This window comes from Maylandia zebra, linkage group LG12 (assembly GCF_041146795.1).
Source record: "Maylandia zebra isolate NMK-2024a linkage group LG12, Mzebra_GT3a, whole genome shotgun sequence".
Taxonomy (NCBI): Eukaryota; Metazoa; Chordata; class Actinopteri; order Cichliformes; family Cichlidae; genus Maylandia; species Maylandia zebra.
The window spans coordinates 17,097,273-17,112,267 of record NC_135178.1 but is presented as its reverse complement, the minus strand read 5'-3'; the positions used below and the strand labels follow the sequence as shown (position 1 = coordinate 17,112,267).

The window sequence follows — 14,995 nt, the reverse complement described above, 5'->3', positions numbered from 1 at the left end:
AGCTGATACTGAAATGAGATGCGTAATTAAAAAAGACAATTACAAAACTAACAAAGCAAAAATCACACCAGTATTATTTGTAACATTTTGGCTAAAATGAAAATAAAACACTAAACAGAACTTAAATTATTTTGACACATCTGTGTAGTTAAGATTTCATTCCAGCTGTAATGTTTAAAGCTTTCTATTAATATTAAAATATTCAAGCACAATAAGCTATATTAAAAATGTTAACAAAAGAGATAGTCAAAATGATTTATTCAAGCACTTAGTGCGGCACATTGAGAGTTGCTTTATTTGTTTCAAAACACAACCCGCGTCCTTGCGGCTCTTTGCCGCAGCACTGTGGGAGGGTAATATTCAGTGCTTTGGCTTACATTAACCACACACCAGGCTAACTTCCCCCTGCTCTGTCTCAGTGGAGTGAAACTGAAGTTTGGATTTCAGAGTTCCCCTTTATCTCTCTTACATCAATTTCCATGCTGGCACTAAGTGTTGCCAGATAGCAACTAGAAGTCCTGTTAAGTTCGAGGGAACAAGAGGGAGGGAGACTGTGTCCTGTTTCTGACCAGACCCACAACAACATTCGGTGGTGCTAGACTGCCCCCTGCTGTTCTCATGCAGAACATTGATCCACAGCACAATTAATGCTGTTCAATCGAAATAAAAAAGGAAGCTCAAAATCACTAAAACTGTTGTGTCAAAGGCAGTCATTTTGCAACATCACAGTTACAACAATACAATAAAGCCTGTGCTATTTGTGATCACAATGCTACAACTTCCCACGGGTACCAATTAGAAATAAGGGTGCTGTATCGCGACTTCGTATCAAAAGGCCTCACATTTTCTGTTGAGTCTCCATCTCTGGTGATTAAACTCTGACTTGGTATTCTCTGTTAGTCGTGCCACTACATTTCAACTATCATTCATTTTGGAAATGAGGAGAACAGTGAAACGTGAAAGCATATCTTTCAAAGCTGTCCCTTGCTGTGGGCAAAGACGAACTCCCTAACTTTAAAACTTTTAAAAGTTAGACAGGTTCTTTGAAGGGGAGTCAAAGGAGCAATTTAAAGAGACCTGGAGTGGTGTGTACTGCTGACTACTATAGTGTCTTCGCACTGTGTATCAAACCACCAGCCAGACATGTGCAAACACACACACATATACACTCCAATAGTTGCTTCTGTACCTGCCTTTGCTTCCCCCCCTTTTTTATTTCAGCAGGGTGAATTTTTATCTAAATGCAAAGCAGGTGATAGGTGCTCCAGTTTCCTCTAGAAGTAGCTCCCTTGTCTGGGCTCTCTTCCTGATAAGAGTCCTACTTTGCCTGACATAAAAGAGCCCGGTATCATTTCCCCTGCCTCCCCAACAACCCCCAGCTCGCTGCCCTCGCCCTTCCCTGAGCTTCACAAAGCTGCCTCTATTTGCTCCCAATTCAGGGCCCAATTGCAGATAAAGTTACAGCAAATTTGTTTGGAGGAAGAGCTGCTGAGGCCTGCGGTCCCTGGGGCAATAACAGCCTTGTCTTGCAGGGGCCGTGGGGAGAGCTGGCAGCAGCAGGAGAACAGAACCCTACACCGCTCAGCCCGACAATGGCCTCAACTCTCCGGGAGGGAAAAGCCGAGGGGAGGGAGAGATAAAGAAGAACAGGGATGCATGGAAGGATAGAACGGAGAGACACTCAGCTTGCAGGTGTGGAGAGAGGAAGCAGACGCTTAACCCTGAGACGGGGAATGGAGACACCACCCACAGACACACACACACGCACACACAAATACACAGACACCACCCATCATGCAGGACAGGAGGTAACTCCAGTCCCGTCCATTGTGCCAACGCCTCAGGCAAAGCTGCCACGGTGGCTGATTCACTGTCGGGATGGGTGGGTGACAACAGTGTGGGTGTGAGAGAGAAAAGAGTGAAAAGCTGCATGTGACACTATGCAATATCTCTATTTCTCACACATACACACTAGACACACGATACACATGCACACACTAAACACAGCTGGCACTAATGGATGATGTGTACATGCGGCTGGTATTTCAGAATTGGGCAGAAGGAGAGTAAGAGACCATGAAGAAAATTTTGATCGTTTTTGTGGAAGAAGTGTCGAGCAGTGACACAGTCTGACAACTGCAATGATGTACTCTTGCGTTCACAAAATATATACGAGCACGCTTAAATTTGCTCCCCCCCGGGCTCACTTAGCAGTTAAGGAGTGCGCACGTTGGTAAGTTTCTCACCTCTCTAGCTATGGCCATGTTTGGAAAGTTAAGTCTAACATCTGGATTTAAAAAAAAAAAAGACAGCCAGACAGAAACACACGTGCACATGTATGCAGACACACATGCCCATAATCACACACAGCAGTACACCTTCATGAATGCACCACCTTGGCCAGATGGCCCCCCCATAAAAACCCACTTAAAGAGATGAGTGAAGTGATTAAGAGGCCCCTCAAAGTAAGGGAGAAATGAGACAGGGATGAAGAAATGGAGGGGAGGGAGGGAATACCTGTGTAGAGGAGAGGCCCTAAATACTCTGATGCTTTTAGCTAAGTGCTCACTCCTACGTTAACAGACTCCCAAAAGAGCCGGGGATAGGTGGGTGGACTACAATGACACCTAAATTTCTGAATTTCTCTAAACTATAAAACACTGTGTCCTTGGCCCAGATAGATCGTTCCTCGTCTCCTGAATCCAATCACAATTTGAATAGTAGGAACTGTTAGAAATGGATATACTACACACTGTGTTAAAAAAAATAAACTTGGGAGGATCTATACAAGGCACATACATCTGTTTGGATGTGCTGACACAGAGGCTGTGCTGTCCAAGGCTATATTTTCTCCTCTCCCCATGTAGATTGGTATTTCTAAAGTGACCTTGTTTTGGGTGAATTCCTTGACATTTTATTTGTCTGACACATTCATTTATTTATAAAAAGATAAGACCCAAGGACTCCCGCCTAGCTCAGTCTTACATGAGAGAAAATACATGCACAAGCCAGCTCTTGCACACAAATGTGCTCACTCACACAAAGAGGAAAATGTTAACTGATCAATACCGTGTCTCTTCTGACCCGTGTCTTGTGATGACACTGTGACCCGCTGTGCAAACACACACACACACACACGCGCACACGTACCCTCTGGAGAGATTAAACTGATGTCATCCAGCCAAATGCTGCTAATGTCTAATGTCTGCTGCTGAAGATGCTCTGTGATCCAATGGTAAAGGGCTGGGGCAAGTTGGGTCCACCTGTCCTGTAGCTACTTAAGTCAGGACACTAAACCAGACAGGATTAAATGTCTGCTCTGTCATATTTGGGGTAGAAACCTCCATGCAGCCGCTCGCTGCCCTGCAGGAGAATGTCGTTTTACTGATAGCTCTGCTGTCCAATTACACTTCACCTTTTAATACCAGACACAGATGACAGGGGGGGAGAGAGAGAGGATGAAGACGAGGCCAGTGGGCGACGAGAGAAGGAGCCTGCAATTTCTACTGTCTGCAAGAACAGCTTGTCACCCTTCAGTAGATTGTAGCTGCATTTTCTCAGTATTTGGACATCTGATGGGTCTAATAAAATAGTGTTTAAGCTGCAACACCAACCCTCCACTTACTCCTAGTAAGTGAGACTCAAGGCCAATAGTGCCAAATAAAGTATACGACATGTGTGTGTATGTGTGCAATTAATACAAGAACAGAAAAAAACTTAATCCAGTGTATCACAGCGTGACATCTAAGAGTGAGAGTAACAGTCTGCCTGGGATGCGCTTGACTGTGCTTGAGACATCAATAGTCTCTTGCGTTAGACTGTTAAATTATGAGTGAAGGATACTTGCTTTGTTAACAGACACGGTCCTGCATTCTCGGTGAGCGGTGTGTGCACGTCTCTATCGCGCGCACAAAGTGCAACCAGTTAAATATATGGTTATACATTTAGAATGATCAATAGGCACAGGTTATGTGATTTTTCCAGTGCCAAAAGAAAGGAGCAATTACATTTAGGTACAAATTTCTCCCTACATTACATCTGAAACAACACAGCACGATCCATCAATCAAGCAACTGCACGTAAGAAATAAACATATATTACACACACGCACGCGCACACACACAAATCTACCTGTCATGTTGTAAATGTGCAGCTTTATGTGTGGTATGCCACATTTACTGTGTATTTGATGGGACATGCACATACCACAAAGGCACAGATGCTCCTCTGCGGAGAGTCCCATTCGAAGCAGCTGTTTATGTAGCAGCCCGCGTTGATCAGGACCATGATGCAGCGTCTAACTCGGGTGAAGTTGCGCAAAAGCAACTGGGCGAAAAACAAAAAGGGAAACAACAAAAAGTAAAAAAGTTTATGCAAGCGAGGGTTTAAAGGTCAAAAATGTGCTAAACCGAGGAACGGATCATGGGGTTGTAAACATGCTGTGCGTGATTTATTGCTTCACTGTGAAAATGGTATATCCGGTATGTAAACAACCAGATGGGGGAACGAGGCTCGGTGTGACAGGTAGATGTGTTGGAAATAAAACGGGAGCAAAACGATCCATCTAAGCACAGCTGTCAGAGTCCCGCTGATAAGACACTTGAGGTGACCTACTGTTATAGGGGGTCACTTTTCTCTCTCGTTCACATTTAGTTAAGGTGAGAAATTACCACCATTTAGCAAAAAACACCAAAGTTTTTTCAAGTTATGTTAATCAGCACCATAGCTGATTCACAACATATTCTTATTAAGTCTTAATAAGCAATCTTCTAGCCCTAAAGTGTCTCATTGTACTGTCTTTGTAAAAATTAAATGAAGCCGTCGTAATACAGCTTGACAGTTGCATCTTTGACCTCACTTTGGATTCACTATTACATCACAGTACTTAAGAGCACCCTGAGGATGCCGATGTGATGTCTCTACTTAAACAGCGATATACGTTTTGGCATGGATCGGCCACCACTGCTAACTCACAGTGTTTGTTTAACTCTGTTATCCTAGTGATAAAGTTTAGCACAATAATAAAATAGAAAGAAAATCCAAAGCAGTCCCTGGATTCTCCTCCCTGGGCGTTTCTCCAGGCATTTGGCCAGAGATGAGATAGAACTGGCTAACTGCGGTCTCCCCCTGGGTTGCCAGCCATTCAGGGAATAGCATAACAGCAAGAACGCCAACCACCCAATCAGGTCACCAACAGGGGAAAGTGCTCCCACAGGAAAAAAACTGTCGCTTCAGTTTGCACTTAAAAATATTCCAGGGCATTCTTTTACTCCTTGGGAAATTGTGTGTGTTTTAATGTGTGTGTAAAGTGCCTATATAATATGTGTCTACAGCACTAGAATAAGAATTTTCATGTGTTTGGTGGCTTCAATTTATTGATGCTAGCTGATTTGAACTCGTTTCCACTCTGTGTCAATATTTGTTGCCAAACTATGGTTATGATTACTTTGTGTCCACATCAGAGGATCACATTCAGAGTTCAAATCATCCACTTGCACATTCTTCAGCATGTTTACTTCATGTACATGTTATACTTTTCTTTGCTATAACACCAACAGAAATTATTCATTTTTTATTATGTCAATCCCAGTCTGTAGTTATTTTTTTCGATCACTTATGAAAGTGGATAAGTCATTGGTTATGTTAAAAACCATAATTAGAATTAAATCTCGCCTTTGATGTCAGGCAGTGTGTGTGTGTGTGTGTGTGTGTGTGTGTGTGTATTTTATGTTATTTTTAGTTCGTGTCTACTCATTGAGCAGCAAGCAACAGCAGGGGAGCTGCTATCACACAAAAGAGTCCTCATGGGGCAATCCCTCCAAAGCAGCGAGTGACATCATCATTGCGAGACGCTGACATAGGTCATCTCTGTGTGTCAGGGGTGAAATGGAGATAAAAAAGCTCAGAGTGGGCCAAGATGGGAATCATCAGAAAAAGCAAAGGCAGAAACAGTGAGGAAAAGAAGGGAATAGATGGAGGGCTGACAAAAGGGTGGTGTGGGAGCTGGTGTCTGTGTTGTGCTATGTTAGGCAGGGCTGTGCTCGGCTGTGCGTGGTGCAACACTGACTGCTGAGCCCAAACGGTCACTCATATGACACGTCTGATGCGGGCCAGCCCCTACTATTCATCTCTTTGTGGTGCCGCCACACTGAGCAGCGTGACAATGAAGTGCAAAGCAGCAGTGGCAAAGAGGGCCAACTATAAGGATGGCCAATCTACTTATGCACCCCAGAGCTGACAGCTTGACATTTCTATTCACCACTCAGAGTGGATGCGAGGGGGTAGAGATGAGAGAAGAGGGAGAGGAGGAAAGGGAGGAGAAAAAAAGAGAAACAAAATGCTGTTTTTCCTTCAATCATCCTGTTGTATCTTGCCCACACAGTTGTTGTGCTTTACAAGATGCCACTCACCAGGGCTGTTGGTTTTGCTTCAGACAGTTAAGCAGAATAGGGGGTGCGGCGGTGGACACAGATAAAAATAAGGCGGAGTGGTAGAAGACACAGTTTGGCTCATGATGTACCTGCTTGGACACTCGAGGCTCCTCCTCGATATACTTTTGCTCAATAGGAATCAGCGTCCTGAGACCAGCCTTCACCTGGAATAAACACAAGCGGCGGCGTGAACCGCAAATGGTGAGAGAGAGATTAGTATATCTTGATTGTTTCAGATCTTTTTTTAAACAGACTGTGTACTGGCACAACATGGCAGCACAAGCATAGAGCGTGCCCCATGTCAGAGGCTAGAGAGAGTGCGAGAGAAAGCTGCAAGATGGCCGCTAAAGGGACACACACAGCGATGGTGAATGGGCGAACAAAAGCTGCTGAGAGGGAGTCTTCGATAATTAAAGCCAAAACGAGGATGAGGGACAAGGGACGAGGGATGAGACGGGAAGCGAGGGAAGGGGGGTGGCAAAGAGAATAAAGACAACAGCAGCGTAGAAGAGGGGGATGATGCTGGTGAGAACAAGAGAGGATAATAGGGGGTGGGGGGCAAAATAGAAAAAGAAAATCGGGGAGGAGGCTCAAAAAAGCAAAAGAAAGACTTACAGCATTAAAAATCACGTCTATTTCGAGAAAGATGACCCCTTTTGTTGGCCCTGTCAGCTCCTTGCTTTTCAAGGCGTAGGCTTTGCGTTCTCCATTTTGGATCTGTGGGAGAGGGACATGACAGGCGTCTGTCTGGCAATACCCGGCTGAATCGGCTCCCCGGGCCACCTTTGAACCCCAGCTGCTGGCGCTGACAGGGAACCCAAAACAACTGTGGCAACTCTGACAAGTACCTGTTCATTACCCACTGCAGCTCAGCTCTGTCAAACAGAAATTAACTATCCTGGGGAATCGTACTGTACAGCAGAGCACGGGTATATTATACACACAGTTCCTTCACAGGCTTTATTTTTATGAATATAAGACAGATGCTTATGTCTATATATACATTTATTTTTCAAATGACACTGTTCAGCGTCTCCATCAGTGTCATTTTCATATCGTCTCTCATCCCCTAACTTCCGTTCTTCACATCTATCAATCTCTTCTTTCGTCTCCGCCTCTCTTCCATTTTTTCTCACTCCTGTCATCTCTTTCTCTTTCGCGAAATAATAACAGTGTCATAAGTAAAAGCTGCAAAAAATAACCTCTGCTCTTTATATCTCATTTTCATTTTTAGTTTTTGTTTCCCAAGGGAGGCGGAAAAATAAAGAAACACAGAAACAAGCCTTTGACTCACATTTAGTAAAGGAATAGCCACTTTTCCCAGGAAGTCTGCACTTCTGTCTCTGTCCTCATCGTAAACGGTGACCTCAAGTACTGAGTGGATGTCCTTCACATTACTGGACAATACACAAAGACAAACACCAGTGGTACACATACTGAAGGAGCATCACAAATAGGCTTTTGAAAATACTAAATACAGAGAAAACAGGCTAAAAACTGTATAATAAAACACAAGATATTGCAAATGCTTCACATTTCCTCATTACTTGTCAAAAAAATATAAACAGACTTAAATAAAATAATAACTATAAATAGATTTCCTGGTAAAATTCATGAAAATATAAATCTAAACATAGAAGTGAGACGATCAGATCTTTTCACTGCTCAAAATGGTCCAGGACATATTTTTAAAGTAGCAAATGAGCTGATGAAAGTCACAAGAAAAATTGAATAATTTCTATATACTTCTTTCTTTTTTAATGAAACTGTTTACTCAAGGATACGTGTCACTTTTTTGCCTGCATGCATGAACGTGCAGACATACGGGCACTCTTAAAGTCACTCACAAAGTGAAGACCTTGTTCCACTCTGGGTTCAGGTTTTTGTAGACGGTGTGCGTCTGCAGCCGATCGTTACTCAGCTCCACTACACAGAATGGGTCGCTCTTACCTGGCAAGCAAAAAGAAATAAAAATAAAATGTAATAAAACGAGAACAAAAAGAAGGAAAGAACATCCTTCTAAGTGAAAAGATAAAATTAAATTGAGAATCTTAAGTAATTCCAACAGCTTTGTTTATCTCAAATACCTCATACTGTTAAGACATATACTGTAGCATCCTTCCCTTATGTCACATGACAGTTCCAATACCCTGTACTTATCAGAGCTGTAATGAAATGATTCTTTCATTTTTAGCCCCAATATTATACAACAGTATATCAGTGTAAAAGCTGTAAGCCATTTCTATCAGCATCCCGACTCCATGGACAACTAGAAGATAAGCTTCAGGACGACTGCGCCTTGGGCAGTGGCGAGGAAAGGGTGAGAGAGAAAAGCCAGAGAAGACTTTGAAAATGGGTGGTGCGGAGAACACAGAGGTCGAGGTGCTCTGAAGGCCCGAGAATTTGTGAGCTGAACATAAAGGCAGCCAGTCACGGAGCGTGAGAAACGCAGCTCCTCCGAAGACAGCAGTGAGGGGAGCAGCGGCACGATGGCACGAGTAAACGCAAGCACATAATGTCAAAACTATATGATGAATGAACAACAGAGAAAACATTTCTGCATTTTTTACATGGAGAGATGAATAAAAGCACTTTTAAAAAGATTTTTTTAAATGATTAAAAACCGAAATTGATTAAGTTCGAGGACTAGTTTTCAAGTAATATTTTATGGTAATTAAAAGTAAAAACATACATCCAAATTTGGATTTATTATAAGAACTGAATCACGCTGAAAATTAAGGATCACAAATGAAGGAGTGCTGCTAAACTAAAACTTAAACAGACTTATCATTGTTATATGGTTTAGTATAAAGAATATTCATAAATGCTAATTAATTCCAAGAAAACTTTACTACAGTTATGTAACTGCGTAGAGAGAAAGTGAGAGAGACAGAGAAGGAGCTGCTTCCTCCTCCTGAGAATAGCACACTGTGCTATCATAATCAAAACCAGTAATGTCCTATATATTCCCGATTTGTTTACTAACATCTCTCACTTCAAATTCTTTGTACACAGAAAACAGCGAGACCGGCTCCCTATGTTTGCCAGCCCACCTACCTTCAGTGAACTAAAAAAACAACAAAACTCTTAATTTTGACTTTGATCATTATGTTTTATTAAAAACTGTCGGGAGCCGCTGCGAATGTTTTTTTCAAACCTATCACTTGAAAAGGCTGGGTCATTAAGTAAAAAGACGAGAAAAAAAAAATCTCCCTGGCAAATTTCCAGGGAAAGTATTGGGAATACTGAACACTGAAACTCGATAAAAAAGAGATTGAGTTCAAAGCCCCTGAAAAGTGTGTGCCCGCCTGTGTTTGTAGGCCATAGGAAATGAGTGTGTGTATCTGTGTGTGTGTGTGTGTGTGTGAGCGCCATCGATTAGTGTGATTTTCTCCAAATGTTGTGACAAGGGCAGGACATTTAGTGGGTGTGCAAAGTAAATGTCACTGTGATCAATGCTGAGGCAGAGGTGTTGCCTTTCATATCTGTTTGTGGCGCTCCATTGATGTAGAGTGTTTCAAGTGGATATTGACAGCTACGACTTCTACAGAAAACAAGATACGTTAAAATAGACAAAAGAAAAAAGGCTCGGGCACCTGCTTCTCAGTGCCTCTCTGTTTACACCTCGCCGTCTCTCTTTAAATGCAATTGTTCTTTAAACCACAATTAAATACGGTTGAAATGATTAAACCAGTGAAAAACTTCTTTTTTCGCAGAAAATCTTTCTTAATAATCCCAGAGTGTCCATATCATTCACAATTATAATGTCATTGCCACAGACCAAATCTGATTAAATCTAGACGCAATCACCCAAATTAGGAGATGGAAATTATTTCTGCAGAAGTCCGTCCCTTCCCCCCCATTTTCTCTCTAATATTCTTTTTTTTTAATGACACGGCAGGCTGTGTTGCTGCAGAGAGCCAGTTGTTACCGATGGTGAACTTTCACCTTACTGGCCACCAGCACCAGAGGCAGCTGTCTTAACCAATTACACGCTCGGGTTTGAGCTCCACTCAGTGATCATCCAGGTAATGTCTGAGTAAAGCTCCCCCACCACCACCACCACTACCACCACCACCGGGGTCCCATCTCTGTGACAGTGGCGAAGGGTTTGCAGCAAGAAGTGGGCTCAAATTAATTTCAGAGTGCTCTAAGATAAGTGGCAAATGGATACAGTATAGAAAATGAGGAAGCATACTGTAATTGCCTCAGAGAAAGCTTGGAGTCAGTGAGGAGTTTAAGGTTGTAGAGGCAACGCACGGCGCTCTCGTGCCCCTGAATTATCACAGTTAATTATAATTCATGCTTTAAAATGTAAACCAGTGCATTACCATGTTAATTTTAACAGGTCACTCGATATGAGCTGCAATATTTACCAACCATTCAAGTTGTTAAATGTAGACTTCACTGGCAGGGTACACATTCTGTGTCTCTGGTGATGCTGCTGCGGTAGGTACGCGCATGCGTGTGTGTGTGTGTGTGTGTGTGTGTGTGTGTGTGTGTGTGTGTGTGTGTGTGTGTGTGTGTGTCTCACTATTGAAATGTTCTAAGAGTATAGCATCCACTCAGAGGGACAAGAGCTGGCAGACAAAAGGGATTGTTGGTTTTAGAGACTATTTTCAGTTATCCTACTTGGGCTAGAGTGGAGCTACTCCACAAAAACACTCCAATTAGAGAGAGAGAGATGGCCAGAGAAAGAGAGAGAGAGAGAGCGAAAGAGAGAGGGGAGGAGTAGAAAGAAAAAAAAAAAGAGAGAAGAGGAGACGGGCTGGCTGAATGGGAGAGAGATGGTGAACTCTTTCTCGCTCGCTGACCTCCTCTCTCTCTCTCTCTCTCTCCTGTCTCTGTCTGTTTGTCTGTCCTTCTGTTTCTCTCTCACCTTGCTCCTGACCCTCTCTTGGTCTGCGTTGTTAAAATGGGGTGTTCATGTGGTGAGGGCTCTTATGTGGCTCTTACAGAGCTATTGTTTCTGCCAGTGACACGCACACAAGCACACACACACACACACACACACACACACACAGCATCAGACTCAAAACAACAACCCCTTTGCCTTGTCTGTTATCAGTATCAGTCCACTGACTGTGGGGTTAGGCTGCTTCTGGAGCAAAATTAAAAGATTTGCTTTTAAGTTCGAGAGCAATACAAATTTAAAGGCATTTTTACATTCAACTGTCTTAATTTTAAGTCTCTCTGGCTATGACAAAAAAAAGTTGTAATGTTGAGTGTAAAAACATTTCTCCAGTGAAACCAAATTTTTTTTTTTATTTAAATTGCTTTTAAACTTTTTTTTACTTTGCTAATCTAATTAATATGTATCCCATGTTATAACGTCCAAACTATTGCAAATGTTAGATACCAGTCCAACCTGAGCACATGCTAAGTAAAATATTACCGCTAGTTCCCAAGGCATGTCATATTTTACTGTGAAGTTAGTCTGTTGCAATAATTTCAAACCTCCGCAGGCTATAGAGATACTTCTAAAAAAAAAAACATGTTTTCAATAACTGTATCAAACCGGCAAAGACAAATTGAAAGACAAACGGCTAATAAACAATCCGCAGTTTTCCTCCGTTTATATTCCGAGAGGAATTCATGAAGCTTAGACAAACAAACGATGAACTCCCCAATATGGTCGCAGAGCAAATTTATGCTCCAAGTGAAATACATGAACCAGGGAACCATTTGGCTTGCACTCTGACTGCTCCAGCCGCTCCCTGCAATAACCCAAAATCAACCAGCTCCGCTCTGTGTTTGCTAATGGGACTATGGATGTTTCAAATAGAATAAAACTCCAGACTCTCTTTCTCTCTCTCGCCATCACACACACACACACACACACACACACACACACACATATTTTCTCCCTTTACTAGATAATACAGAGTGAAAAACTAGGCCTGTCCACTGTAGACCTAATTAAAAGTAAGAATTAATGGAGAATGGAGGATTCAGAGAGAGCAAGCAGAGAGAGCGCGGGAGGAGGGATGAGAGTGATTTGTTGGTTCAAATGTGTACTTTTTCTCTATTATTCAAATGAGCAGCCTGCATCTTTTCTAAAAATGCAGAGACAAATTTAGCGTCCTGCACAAAGTCGACTTTAACTCTCTCTGAGGAGTCTCGTAAAAGATCATCCCTTAAACAAAAATTACGCCCTGACTTTATCTTTGGTGAGATTTATGGCAGATTGCTGGTGGAGGAAACTGCTGTCTAGATGCGAACATTATGCAAAAGTTATTTAGAGCAAAAGATATATATTTGTCTTGATAGTGTCACCAATCAGATGTTCTAGCAGTGCTCAAAGTGATAGCAGAAACAGAAATTGCAAAACATCAGCAAAACTTTTTAAGTGTATAAATATATGAGCATGAATCTAAGTTAAAAATAAATCTATATATAGAAACTAATTTATGGAAATGTACAGCAAATGAGGACTACAGAGGGCACAGCACTGTTGTTTGGACTACAGGTCAGTGTCTTACCTGTGACATCTGCTGCCATTAAGCCCTCAGCCCTGATAACCTTAACTTGGACCACGCCGACATCTTTCAGGTTGTGGAATGACCTCCAGAGGCTCTGAAACATCCCAGAAACAGGGGTGAAAGGTCAAAGAGGATGGCAAATTAGCACCGAAGTGAAAGGCATGTCAATAGCCTGACATTTCATAAAGAGAGGAAAGGGTAGATTATGTCCTTTACCAGCCTTTATTTGAAAATGTAGAGCTGGCATTTATCGAGTCGGGTCTAGTGGAGAAATGGCTGGATTTAAATTTAATGAAATAGTTGTGCATGTCTATTTCAAGTGTTTCCTAATTTTTTACCTTTAAATGTTATGATTTTACCGAATTTTTCAGTAAAGTAGAGGAGCAGTGCTGAAATGACAACAGCAAACAAAAATAATAGGAGTCTTTGATTTCAGAAGCATCTTATTAAGTAGAATAACATCAAAGTTGTACAGACTTTAGCATTGAAAGGGAAATTTGTGGAAGTTTGTTACAATTGTTACTGCACAACAGTTTTTGCTATCTCAAATGCAAAGACATTTATACTCTGTTTTAAAGAAAACTAGCTTTTTACAGAGCAAGAAGTTATTCTATATGGATAATGTGAAAAGAAACAACAACAACACTGAGATCTAACTGATATTAATGTGCCTCTTTTGTGTTTGCTTCACACAGAGAGATAGGGAAAAATATGATAAAACATAATGTGCTGAGGAAACATAATAGGTGACGAATGACTTGCAGGCAAACAGAGCACATGAAGTCTACAGTGAGAAGGGATGCACTGTATGCACAACGTTTCAATAACCAGGACGAGGATGACTGTGTAAAAATGAGTCTGTAAATCTCACGAAGACCTGTGGAGATCATCGGCGCGACCACGAGGCGTGACCAGTCGCGCACACACGCAACCGCAAAGTTGTGCTTTTGTTCACACCCAGATTCTCAGGTATAAACACATGCATAGAAAACCTACACTCGGGCCAAATTGAGTAGCATGTCGGCGTGTCTTAAAAGCAGAGTGGAAATGCACTTCACTTCAATTTATTTCTCTCTCTCTGGCAATAACCCCTTCCATCCCCAAAGGAGTAATTATAATTTAAATTTCAGAGTCAGGGCCAGGCTACAGACTTAATTCATTATTACCAACTCTGTCAGACTCTGCCTGTTTCCAGCGATATCATTGTCCAAACGCTCTCTAAAGGAGATGAGAGGGGAGAGTGTGCGAAAGAAAGAGAGGGGGGAGAAACAGAGTGCGCAAAAGAGAGACATACAGAAAGAGAGCGCGAGAGAGGGGACAACTCTCGATTTTTAAGGCACGATTTCTCTGAAGATACAGCTGCTTGTTGTGATTATTGGTGAGCAGCAAAGAAGGCGGGGGAGAAAGAGGGGAGAAAAGAGTCGGCAAGAGGGCATGTGGGGGGCGGCAGAGGAAGAGGCAAGGGCAAACTAATAGCTGAACAGTTTGTGTGCTAGAGTTCAAACAGTAAACACGCCGCGATCGGAATGATCCAGCTGTTGGGCTGGGGATCGAAGATCAATACTTTTTTGGCAATGATCAAAGTGTGCCTATAGCGAGGAGTATTAAGAAATGGCACGGGGGTCTGGACATTAATCTCTGTAATGTATCCAGTTTTGACTTTGTTATTGGTCAGATTAAAAATTGTGTTAAAGTCAGATTTCAATCAAAAGCAAATGTTGTAAATACGTGTGTGCTTTCCTCTCAATACACAGATATGCAAAAATGGTACAAGACTAAATGACTTCTTTAATGTATTGATGCTGAGACCCCCCCCGAAACGTTCCTATGTAATTCAGTCCCTCCTCCCACCATACGGACTCCCTGAGGGGACCTTTAGAGTTCAGCCTCAATCCATGATTGGTAGAAAGAACACACCCGACCTCCACAAGGATTCAAATCCTCATCAGAAAGACAGACAGGAATAGATGGCTTGGATAGACAGGTAGAAGGAAAGACAGAAAAGAGGCCAAGACCGACCCCCCCCTACCCCTAGCGCCCCACTTATGGCTCCATCCACACCCTCATCAGCTCGCAGGTGGA

At 42.3% G+C, this 14,995-nt stretch overlaps 1 protein-coding gene across 5 annotated transcripts in view; it reads right to left on the bottom strand.

The window, feature by feature from the left end:
- The window catches only part of mctp1a (multiple C2 domains, transmembrane 1a), a 140,900-nt gene that overhangs the window by 37,930 nt on the left and 87,975 nt on the right, over positions 1 to 14,995 (bottom strand). For all 5 annotated transcript variants that reach the window (XM_024804557.2, XM_004544377.6, XM_076890784.1 and 2 more), the window contains 6 exons: positions 12,914 to 13,007; positions 8,279 to 8,381; positions 7,726 to 7,828; positions 7,047 to 7,148; positions 6,521 to 6,595; positions 4,207 to 4,326 (listed from right to left, as the gene is read on the bottom strand). In XM_024804557.2, coding sequence (XP_024660325.1) covers positions 4,207 to 4,326; positions 6,521 to 6,595; positions 7,047 to 7,148; positions 7,726 to 7,828; positions 8,279 to 8,381; positions 12,914 to 13,007 — 597 coding nt within the window. The remainder of the gene's footprint in view (positions 1 to 4,206; positions 4,327 to 6,520; positions 6,596 to 7,046; positions 7,149 to 7,725; positions 7,829 to 8,278; positions 8,382 to 12,913; positions 13,008 to 14,995) is intronic.